Genomic DNA, 12,042 nt, shown 5'->3' on the forward strand with positions numbered 1-12,042 from the left:
TTGGTGTATATAACATGAGTTTTGCTTTACTTAAAAAAAGTATTTGAGAGATTCAGTCAATAGAATAAAGGCAAGCTTCAGAAAGAATGTAGAATTCAGCCTGACCAAACCCGACAAACTAGACTGTTGCTCATTCAATAGATACAGTACATTAATGCAAACGCCTTCAAGAAAATAACATGTTCATTCTTTGTGCAAATATTGTTAAAATAGTTAACAGGTAACTTTTTCAGTGTGAGACTGACACATTGTGTCTTTTTATTAAAATTTAGGAATGTGTATTAAATCACAGGCAAATCACTAAGAGACAAACCTGTTTTGCATACGTCACTCAAACCAGGAACCAGGAAACTATTTCAGCACCTCAGTTCAGAAAAAACTAAACTCAAGAGGTGGTAAGCTGTTATATGTGTCTCTCTATCAGTGTGTACATGCAGTAAAATGGTAGAAACCAATATTTCTTGGTCTCAGGATCAGTTCAAATGTCCGGTGTGTCTGGATCTACTGAAGGATCCAGTGACTATTCCCTGTGGACACAGTTACTGTATGAGCTGTATTACAGACTGCTGGAATCAGGATGATCAGAAGAGAGTCTACAGCTGCCCTCAGTGCAGACAGACCTTCACTACAAGACCTGCTTTAAATAAAAACACCATGCTGGCTGAAGTGGTGGAGAAACTGAAGAAGACTGAACTTCAAGCTGATGTTCCTGTTGATGCTGGAGCTGGAGATGTGGAGTGTGACGTCTGTAATGGAAGAAAATACAAAGCTGTCAAGTCCTGTCTAGTGTGTCTGAACTCTTACTGTCAAAATCACCTTGAACAACATGAGAGTTTCTTTAAAGGTAAGAGACACAATATGATGGATGCCACTGGACGACTCCAGGAGATGATCTGCTCTCAACATGGTCGACTGTTGGAAGTTTTCTGTTGCTCTGACCAAAAGGGTATTTGTATTCTGTGTACGGTGAATGAACATAAAAACCATGACACTGTATCAGCTGCAGCAGAGAGGACAGAGAAACAGGTTTGAACTCAAATTATACATTAATGTATTAATCATGATTTATGCATGAAAAGTCAACCGAACACCTTCAGGTACTAGTCCAGAACCAAAGCACTACATCACACCAACCTTTCCAACATCTGACTCAACTGTTTACAGGATCATTTTGTGATATGTAGTTTTATGAAATATTTCTGATGTTTACTTTTATATCTGTGTTCAACAGAAACACTTGAAAGAGACCCAGAGACAATATCAGCAGAGAATCCAGAAGAGAGAGAGAGATCTTCAGCGGCTGAGAGAGTCTGTGGCGTCTCATCAGGTGAATTTTGAGCAGAAGAGAAGTTCGAGACTCAGTATGGACTCTCCTCCAGTGCTGGAGTTCTTTCACTGTGTGATTGTAATGTGTGTGTAACAGCTCTCTGCACAGACAGCAGTGGAGGACAGTGAGAGGATCTTTACTGAGCTGATGCGCTCCATTGAGAGAAATCGCTTTGAGGTGATACAGCTGATAAGAGATCAGGAAAAGGCTGCAGTGAGTCGAGATGAAGGACTCTTGCATCGACTGAAGAAGGAGATCGCTGATCTGAAGAGGAGAGACGCTGAGCTGGAGCAGCTTTCACACACAGATGATCACATCCATTTCCTAAAGGTAACAGAGATCTAGAAAAACACCACAGTGCTCTCTAACAAGAACATGCTGTTAAAAACTACATCTACTGGCTCTTGAGTCAATAAAGATAAGTCAACAAGACCAGCATCATTTGACTCTAGTGCAGGTGATGAGCTGTTTTTATTTTGTGTGTTTTGTAGTGTTTCCAGTCTCTCTCTGCACCTCCAGAATCTACAGGCAAAATTACTATCAGTTCCCCTCTCTCTGTTGAAGATATAAAACAATCTGTCTGTCAGCTGAGAGACAAACTGGAGCATTTCTGCAAAGAGGAGATTCAAAAGATTTCTGGTAGATTAAACATTGAACATTCATTTACATATCACAAATGAGTCATGCATCATCTCAGATTATAGAGCATATAAAATTATGTCAGAATAGACATAAATTATCCAATCTGAACGGGCAAGTTTTCTCTTTACATGAGAATGACATTGTTTATGTCTATTGATTTTCATAGTCACACACATCAGTATTGTTCCGAGGATCAGGGAGGAGTTCCTACAATGTAAGTCACAAAGAAACCAACACAAAACACACAATGAGTCTGCTAAGACAATTATAGAAGGTTTCATTTTGGAAAAGGTAATGGCATTTATGTAACTGAAAAAATCGAAATATTTTTCAGTTCTCTTTCCTTAGCTCCAAAAGGCCAGAGAGCACTACTGAGTGAATATCACCATATCTCCCTTCTTGCAGAGAACTTAATACAAAAGCTTTCATCTTGTGATGTGCTGATGATGTATAAATACCTATCACACCTGTCATCACTTCCTCTTTTCTTTTGTCTAGAACCTGCAGTGGTGTAAGCACAGCTTTTAGAAAATAGTTCCAAAAGCAGTATCCCTGCAACATTGTAGATAACGACCTTACCTTGGAAACTGTGTTTTTTGTCCTGGATGAGCATGGTCTTTCCAAAGTGGCCAGCACCACCTGTTCTCAGTGATTAATTACATTAAATATATATTATAATTTTATAGGCTTATAATACTCAACTTTGGGCTTCTTCTTTTTTAAAGTTGCTTGAAAAAATCACGGGTCACTTGTTTTAAAAAATATGGTTGCTTGTTGGGAAAATATGACTATGGTCATTGTTTCCTCCAATGCATTGATTGACACTCTCTGCTCACTGCCTCACAATAATATCAGTGCTGTAGTGTAATATACCCCCATGTGGACCTATCCCACCCCCTCCTCACCCTCATTGGAGAAAAATCACATTGTATCCAAGCAGCATGCATAAACTGCCATGGGTGCCCTCTCTTCTCTAGCCTCTCCAAGACTCTCAGCCCTGTCACTATACAAGAGCTGTAATACTGTGGTTTTCTGCATATTTCATTTCATTCTGGAAAGGAGCCATTCATTCAGGCATGAGGGAACTGTCTGAACACGTTTATCCACTGATCAAACTTGTCTTAATTTTAAACAGTCATATCTCACATTAAACACTGTGTGATATGTTTATTTCTTAATAATTTTATTCAGTTGGCATGTAGGAGTTGATAACAGTTTGCTTAATAATCTCATTCCATATCTGGATAATTGCTGCAATATCATAGAGGATACATTTCCTCTATGATAGAACCTGAAATAGGAATATAGAGAATAGAGAATGAACCTGAAATAGGAATGTGATTCAGTCACAAAGCACATTATGTAGTTTAGAGGTGAATCTCTTGCAGCAGTGAAGGTCTTTGGCATTTAGAAGCTGCTAGTTTAGGACCTGTGTGGAGTCTGTTTCTCAAACAAGAGACTGTGATTTACTTGCCTTTTTGTTTTCATTTGACCATCCACTTCCCTATCTGTCCTGTGGTTGAAGATTCTTTTTTCAAAACAGTAATGCATGGAATAGCCTTTATCTAAAAAATAGACTTTATGCGAAAATCATAATGTCATCAAAAACTTCTCAAGATTTTCTTGAGAAATGTGCTTATTTTTGCCTATTTTTGTCAGCATCAATACTAGCTGAGCTACCCAGGCCCCCTTACTGTAATGTATCTTAAAATAACAACAACAACAAAAAACTAAATAAATTACATTACTTTTAAAATAATTGTTAAAAAAAGTGATTTATTGTGTTTGTGTGGCGACAAAATCATTCAACGTGAATATTTTATTACTCTTCAGCTTCGTTCCCAAAACTCAAACAAAAAGGGCACTCAGTGGCCAAATAATCACACACAAATTAGTCACCCAGTAGAGTTGTACACACACATGAAGAGTTTCTCTTTAGTCCCTCTCTTTCTGCCGACTGATGATCTTTGTTGGCCTTTTCAGGTCGCCCTCCACCATAACAAGAGACAGGTGTTAATGATAATGACAGCCCAGGTGATGAGCCTTATGCCGAGTTTACACTTGGTCGAGATGCGTGAGACCGACAAAGTGCGCTTTCTCAACGCCCCCGTCTCCCAGTTCAGCCTCTTTGGCGACACCATCGAGGACTTTGCCCAGCAGTTCTCCACGGTGATCATGTCATCTTGCACATCCTGCCCCGCTGCAAACCTGCCACCATGGGCCATGCCCCATCTGCTCACCGAGGGCGTCCTCCTGCGTGGAAGAAACGCCCTGCTCCACCTCAATCCGGGCCCAGCTCTCAGCCCGTGCGTCGAGCACCCCGCAGGAAGTAGACGCCCCCCGTCTCACGGACCCCCACCGTGTGATGGTCACCCCTGCCTGCTGCCAAACATTCAAACCCTGGACAGACCTCGGCTTTCTGCGGGCAGGAGTACCCTTGCCGCAGGTGTCCCGATGCGTCCTGGTCACGACCGATGCCTCCAGATTTGGTTGGGGCACCGTGTGCAACGGGCACGCAGCCACGGGCCGTTGGAAAGGGGCCCCACTGTGCTGGCACATCAATTGAGACCTAGAGTTACTGACTGTTTTCTTTGCCCTGCGGAAGTTTCTCCCGTTAGTTAGAGACAAATTTGTCCTAATCAGGTCAGACAAGGCGTTGCATGCTCCCACCACATGTCACAACTCGCCCGTCGTCTCCTCCTTTGGAGCCAGCAATGACTCAAGTCGCTGTGTGCCACTCACATCCCCGGCAACCTCAATGTGGTAGTGGACGTGCTGTCACGACAACGCTTGCCCGATGGAGAGTGGAGGCTTCACCCCCAGTTGGTCCAGCTGATTTGGGAATGATTCGGCAAGGCCCAGGTAGATCTGTTTTCCTCCCGAGAAAGCTCCCACTGCCCGCACTGGTATGCCCGAACAGAGGCTCCCCTCGGGGCAGACGCACTGACACACAGCTGGCCCTCGGGCTGCACAAGTACGCATTTCCCCCAGTGAGCCTTCTTGCACAGGTGCTGTGCAAGGTCAGGGAGGACGAGGAACATGTCACCCTAGTGGCTCCCTTCTGGTCCACCCGGGCCTGGTTCTCGGACCTCGTACTGCTCTCGATAGACCCTCCCTGGCAAATTCCCTTGAGGAAAGACCTTCTTTCTCAGGGATGGGGCATGCTCTGGCATCCACACTCAGACCTCTGGAACCTCCACGTCTGGTCCCTGGACGGGACGTGTAAGGTCTAGCTGGTCTACCACTTACCGTCGTAGACACAATCAACCAAGCCAGGCCTACCAGTCAACTTTACGCCCTGAAGTGGCACTTGTTCGCAAATTGGTGCTCTTCCCAGGCTGAAGACCCACAGAGGTGCGCAGTTAGGTCAGTGCTCTTATTCCTGCAGGAGAGGCTGGAAGGGGAGGCTGTCCCCTTCCACCTTGAAGGTGTATGTTGCTGCTATTGCGGCCCACCACGACGCAGTAGATGGCAAGTCTTTGGGTAAGCATGACTTAATCATCAGGTTCCTAAGAGGCACCCGGAGGTTAAAGCCTGTTCCCCTCTTGGGAACTCTCAGTGGTCCTCTCGGGCCTTCAGAGACCCCCCTTCGAGCCGCTAGAATCAGTTGGACTCAGGGCCCTCTCTAAAGACTGCCCTGCTGATCACGCACGACTTCATCAAGAGGGTCAGAGACTTGCAAGCATTCTCCGTCAGCAACACTTGCCTGGAATTTGGTCCGGCAGACACACATGTGATCCTAAGACTGCGACCGGACTACGTGCCCAAGGTTCCTATCACGCCCTTCAGAGACCAGGTAGTGAACCTGCAAGTGCTGCCCAGGAAGGAGGCAGACCCAGCCCCTTTGTTGCTGTGTCCGGTTTGTGCTTTGCGTACCTACTTGGACCGTATGCATGCTTTAGATGTTCTGAGCAGCTCGTTGTCTGCTTTGGTGGACAGCGGAAAGGGAACGCTGTCTCCAAACAGAGGCTTTCCCACTGGGTAGTGGATGCCATTTCATTGGCTTATCACACCCAGGCCGTGCCCCCCCCTTGCAGGTCCGAGCACACTCAACAAGGAGATGTTGCGTCCTCATGGGCACTGGCCAGAGGCACCTCCCTGGCAGACATATGTAGAGCAGTGGATTGGGCAACACCTAATACCTTTGCGAGGTTTTACAATCTCAGGGTTGAGTCAGTATCGTCCCGTGTTTTCTCAGGTCTGAGCTGGTAGAACTTGGTACATGCTCACGGACTGACTGGGTGGATCGCATGCACCTAGCGCCCTTTCCCTAGCCCTGTGGGTCCGCAATTCAGCGGAAGAATTCGCTGACCCAATCCACTGCGGGTACTCAAATCTACCCTGTACTGGAATAGGTGCTCCACAGGCCGGGACTCCTGAGTGGACTCCTCCTGTGTGTATTTTCCGTGGTACGCTCCCCTTACGAGTGGACCCGTGTCTCCCTTAGGCAGTTCCAGCTGCCCTCCGGTCACCGTGTTGTAGCAACTACCCCCTCCTTGAGGCTGGATCTACCACCGCGCCATTTTCCCACATGCGACTTGAGTGGCCCATGTGATGTATTTCGCCACATTTTCCTCCCCCTTCCTGGGCAGGTGTGGTCTCCACAGGGTCTATTCCCCCTGAAAGAATAGGAAACTGGGTAGGACCCCCTTCCCACGATGCATGTAAGGGCCCCAGCCATTTTCGCTCTATGCGAGAAACAGAGAGAAAAGAGGCTCTGCCCGTTCCCAGGTTGGTAAGCATCACCTTGTTCCACTGTTTAGGGTAACCAGAAAGATTCCGCCAACTTTTATGGGGCATTGGGGAAGGGTATGTGCAGTCTGACACAGCTGAAATACCTGCCCGCTCCTGTGTCAGCTGTGCACGTACACGGCTTGGACCCCTAGTGTAGCTTCTTCGACACAACGTCGAAGTGAGCGATAGACGGGGAACATCTAGGTTACATATGTAACCTCCATTCCGTAATGGAGGGAATGAGGCGTTGTGTCCTCCAGGCCACGTCGCTGAGCCGAGCCACTGTGGTGGCCGGACCATTTCTGGCTCCTCCTCCTCCTGAATGAACTCGACGTAATTCCCCGCTTTTATACCCGTATGTCCGGGGGCGGGGTATGCAAAGACTGTCTGCCTACTTCTCATTGGCCTTTTTTCATAGATCAGAGGAATATTCGGCGCTCAAGAGAGACCCCTTGTGTCCTCCATCAGGGAACGGAGGTTACATACGTAACCTAGATATTCCTGTTCCTGTTTCCTGTGTTAGTTTTGTGGTCCTTTGTAGTTTTATTTTTCATGATTGATTCTCCTTGATTGTTTCCCCAGGTGTTCCTCATTCCCTGATTGTTTCCCCAGGTGTTCCCTGTTTTCCTTTGTGTATTTAAACCTTGTTTCCCTTGGTTAGTTTGTCAGTCTTTGTATGTTTAGTTTAATGCTCTGTGCTTGGTTCCCTGTGTTTTGGTTTTCTAAATATTCTGAGTTAGTGTGTTTATCTTTATGTTAATAAAGCTGCATTTAGATCCTTATTCCTCGCCTGCCTCATTACAATGTAACCATGGTTCTATGACTTGTGGAAGGCTGCCAGAGCCTCTGATCACTTGGGTCAGAATTACAATCTTTTTCATGAACATATTTGTATTATAATAACATTTTTATTTTTTCCTTTCTTTGAAAGTCTGTGATTCAGGGTCTGTTTGTTTTTACACTTCTGTGCTTAAAAAGCTTATTCTGGGTGTCGTTGGAAAGATGAAATGCTATTGATGCTTTCCAATGATGTATAACATTTCCAGTGATTCTGATGAAAATATGTATAATATTTTTCAGATCATTTGTTTATCATGCTAAACACAGTACTCAATATATGGCATGTTAATGTTACATACATTTCAGATACATAAATATCTTTGTTTAAAATTCATATTGACTAATTCTGTGTTTCATCTCCATCAGATTTCCATCAGTTCACTCTGGATCCAAACACAGTGAATAAACACCTCTGTCTGTCAGATGGGAACAGAGTGGCTTCTTACACTGACACAGTCCAGCAGTATCCTGATCATCCAGACAGATTTGATTGGTTTCAAGTGTTGTGTAGAGAGAGTGTGTGTGGACGCTGTTATTGGGAGACTGAGTGGAGTGGGCTTGTAGGTGTGTTTATATCAGTGTCATATAAGAGCATCGGCAGGAATGGAAGGATAAATGAGTGTGGATTTGGATATAATGATCAGTCTTGGAGTTTGTTCTGTTCTTCCTCCAGTTACTCATTCAGGCACAATAACAAACACACTGAACTCCCTGTACCCTCCAGCTCATGCAGAATAGGAGTGTATGTGGATAACAGTGCAGGAACTTTGTGCTTCTACAGTGTCTCTGACAGAATGACTCTCATCCACAGAGTCCAGACCACCTTCACTCAACCTCTATATCCTGGGTTTAGTGTTTATAAAGGATCTGTGAAACTCCGTGATGTAGCAATATAGATTATACACTCACCTAAAGGATTATTAGGAACACCATACTAATACTGTGTTTGACCCCCTTTCGCCTTCAGAACTGCCTTAATTCTACGTGGCATTGATTCAACAAGGTGCTGAAAGCATTCTTTAGAAATTTTGGCCCATATTGATAGGATAGCATCTTGCAGTTGATGGAGATTTGTGGGATGCACATCCAGGGCACGAAGCTCCCGTTCCACCACATCCCAAAGATGCTCTATTGGGTTGAGATCTGGTGACTGTGGGGGCCATTTTAGTACAGTGAACTCATTGTCATGTTCAAGAAACCAATTTGAAATGATTCGAGCTTTGTGACATGGTGCATTATCCTGCTGGAAGTAGCCATCAGAGGATGGGTACATGGTGGCCATAAAGGGATGGACATGGTCAGAAACAATGCTCAGGTAGGCCGTGGCAAGATGCCCAATTGGCACTAAGGGGCCTAAAGTGTGCCAAGAAAACATCCCCCCACACCATTACACCACCACCACCAGCCTGCACAGTGGTAACAAGGCATGATGGATCCATGTTCTCATTCTGTTTACGCCAAATTCTTACTCTACCATCTGAATGTCTCAACAGAAATCGAGACTCATCAGACCAGGCAACATTTTTCCAGTCTTCAACTGTCCAATTTTAGTGAGCTCTTGCAAATTGTAGCCTCTTTTTCCTATTTGTAGTGGAGATGAGTGGTACCCGGTGGGGTCTTCTGCTGTTGTAGCCCATCCGCCTCAAGGTTGTGCATGTTGTGGCTTCACAAATGCTTTGCTGCATACCTCAGTTGTAACGAGTGGTTATTTCAGGCAAAGTTGCTCTTCTATCAGCTTGAATCAGTCGGCCCATTCTCCTCTGACCTCTAGCATCAACAAGGCATTTTCGCCCACAGGACTGCTGCATACTGGATGTTTTTCCCTTTTCACACCATTCTTTGTAAACCCTAGATATGGTTGTGCGCGAAAATCCCAGTAACTGAGCAGATTGTGAAATACTCAGACCGGCCCGTCTGGCACCAACAACCATGCCACGCTCAAAATTGCTTAAATCACCTTTCTTTCCCATTCTGATATTCAGTTTGGAGTTCAGGAGATTGTCTTGACCAGGACCACACCCCTAAATGCATTGAACTGACACATGCAACTGACATGTGATTGGTTGATTAGATAATTGCATTAATGAGAAATTGAACAGGTGTTCCTAATAATCCTTTAGGTGAGTGTATAGAGATTATATCAGTAATACTGTCATACAGCTTTAATCGGTAACAGTGAGATGCCCCCCATTAAATTAGGAATCTAAATTATTGTAGATATAAAATAGAATAAATGATTAAATAAAAAATACAGCTGCAACATGATAACATGATATCAGATAATGACTGACTAAAAACCTGTTCATCCGAATAGTCTAATAATGCTTGTGATGTAAAAGTGGGTTAGGAATAAATTGAGAAAATTCCATATATTAACAGTACATATCCTCACAGAAATTGATATATGATTGTGATAGATCTGAGCTCATGGGCAATGGAGAAGTCAGGGGACAGCAAACAGTTGTGGTGAGTGTTTATTTTCTGTTTCACACACAAGGGTATCCATCGCGTCGCATGTCACACACTGTGACGCCACTTTACAGGACCCATCCATGTGTATTACCCTCAATAAATGTTTTAATTCAGACAAATTTGTTCCCAGAATTAGTGGATGGGTGAGGTGGGAATTAACCACGGCCTCGACTCTATGACTTTTTCTCCCGATTCGTATCTCAATGGTAACCACCGGATACTTGTGAATGTCACCATGCACACACCTCATCCTCACCCATCTATTCTTACCCAATGCCCCACCTTGCACCAAGTGTTTGTTTATAGAGGTTTGGGAACAATCCAAATCCACCAAAGTTTGATATGTATACCCTTTTACTCTTACCAGTTCCCGATACACCCCTGCCTGATCAGGGGCGGCCTGTGGTGCGTCAGGGAACTGGATCAGTGTCCCCACCTGCATCACCAGGCATCGATCCTGGCAGTGCCCGGCTTTCCCACATCTACAACAGACCGGCCCAGTCTTTCCTTCCACACTCATGAGGGCAGTCTCGCCAACCTGGGGAGGAGAGCGGAGGGAGACAGGGGGAATAGTAGAGACAGACAAAGTGAGGGGTCCCCTGAATGAAGGAAGGTGTTTGGGTGGGGCTCCTCCCCACTTCCTGGGAGCCAGAAACAGGCGGGACTGGGAGGGGGGAGAAAAATTTGACACAGGGGGTGGAGAGAGAGAGAGAAGAAAAAACACTGCTTCGCTGCCTCCTGGACACACCGCCATGTAGTCCTCTGCCAGCTGAAGGGCCTCTTACAGCGAAGCTGGGCAGTGGCATTGGACCCACTCAGACATTCCTTGAGGAAGCTGGGAAACAAATCGCTCCAGTACCACCAGATCTACGATGTCCACGGCGCTGTGGGTTCCCTCCGCCAGCAACCATTTCCGGCAGGCATCATGGAGCTGTTGCGCAAAAGCGAACGGGCGGCCGTGCTTCCTGAAGGTCAGGGATCTGAAGAGCTGACAACTCTGCTCGGGGCTATGACCAAACCGTTGCTGAATGGCCTTCTTCAGATGGTGGTAGTTAAGGAGGCTGGTGGGGGGATGCTGCTGTGCTGCTAACTTCACGGCCTCCAGGTCATCATCCGGCCCCATCTTCATCAGGGTCATGGGTGGGGTGGGCTCCGGAGGGGGGAGGTTGCAGCACCAGCCCCCTCTCTGGCAATCAGGCTCCGAAACGCCTGCCGGTTCTCCGCTTGTGCCTGGAGCAGGACTTGGAGCAGACACTCAGACACCATTCTGTCTCACTCTGATGTTCTGGCATGCCTTATCAGGTCTCCCTCCAACATCACTGTAATGAGAGACAGGTGTTAGAGTAATCACAACCCAGGTGACGAGCCTTACCGCTCTCCCTCTCCCGCAGACAGACATATGACCACACCCCCCATGCCACAATGATGCCACAGTATCTGAGCTTGTCCAGATTGGTGTCTGCAGCTTCAACAACTCTCCAATCAGTGCAGTAAAAGCAGGATTGTAGTTCCAGCTCTGCTTCATTGGTCCACTTTTTACAGTTCTAACTACAGGTTCAGCTGATTTAAGTTCCTGCTTTTGGTCTGAAGAAGATGAACCAGACCAGAGGCGGCGGCAGCCGATTTTGCCGGGGCTTCAGCCCCGAATGTTTTGAGTGTAGCCCCGAATGTATTTTGAAAAGTTGACTGACAAATATGAAACCGGACAATAGCCTATGTAAACCCCCGAAATCATAAGTTGCCTTATTTCATTGTGTTTTGGCTTTGCACATACTGCATACAGCCTGTAAAAATAGACATAGGCATAATCTAGCCTATAGAATAAGTTTCTTTGCTGTCGGTAGCCTATGGGCGACTCCGATTCTTCCTCTCTGTTGAATATGCAGCAGGTAGGGGAGGAGCTGACATCAACTTACGTTACTTAGTGGCGAGTTAACAGCAGATAGCAGGAAAGACAGCAAAAATAAAGCAAATCATTTCTAATGATCATGTTGTATACTCTAGCCTTGTGGTTAACGCATTCGCTT

General features: G+C 45.7%; 1 protein-coding gene across 1 annotated transcript; it reads left to right on the plus strand.

Annotated features, from left to right (window-relative positions):
* The first annotated feature begins 414 nt into the window (after nt 1–414).
* LOC127661207 (E3 ubiquitin-protein ligase TRIM16-like) lies at nt 415–8,439 on the plus strand. The gene is made up of 6 exons (XM_052151813.1): nt 415–1,026; nt 1,232–1,327; nt 1,424–1,657; nt 1,819–1,966; nt 2,136–2,183; nt 7,910–8,439. Exons 1-6 carry the CDS (start codon nt 442–444, stop codon nt 8,437–8,439), a joined length of 1,641 nt encoding a protein of 546 aa, XP_052007773.1. The 5' UTR covers nt 415–441.
* The last annotated feature ends 3,603 nt before the right edge of the window (nt 8,440–12,042 follow it).

This window comes from Xyrauchen texanus, chromosome 21, assembly GCF_025860055.1.
Source record: "Xyrauchen texanus isolate HMW12.3.18 chromosome 21, RBS_HiC_50CHRs, whole genome shotgun sequence".
Taxonomy (NCBI): domain Eukaryota; kingdom Metazoa; phylum Chordata; class Actinopteri; order Cypriniformes; family Catostomidae; genus Xyrauchen; species Xyrauchen texanus.

Excerpts from the sequence above, each read along its gene's own strand:
- LOC127661207 (XM_052151813.1), top strand. The coding sequence starts at position 442 with ATGGTAGAAACCAATATTTCTTGGTCTCAGGATCAGTTCAAATGTCCG. Across the intron at positions 1,658-1,818 it reads ATCACATCCATTTCCTAAAG|TGTTTCCAGTCTCTCTCTGC; the intron begins GTAACAGAGATC and ends TGTGTTTTGTAG. Across the intron at positions 2,184-7,909 it reads CAGGGAGGAGTTCCTACAAT|ATTTCCATCAGTTCACTCTG; the intron begins GTAAGTCACAAA and ends CATCTCCATCAG.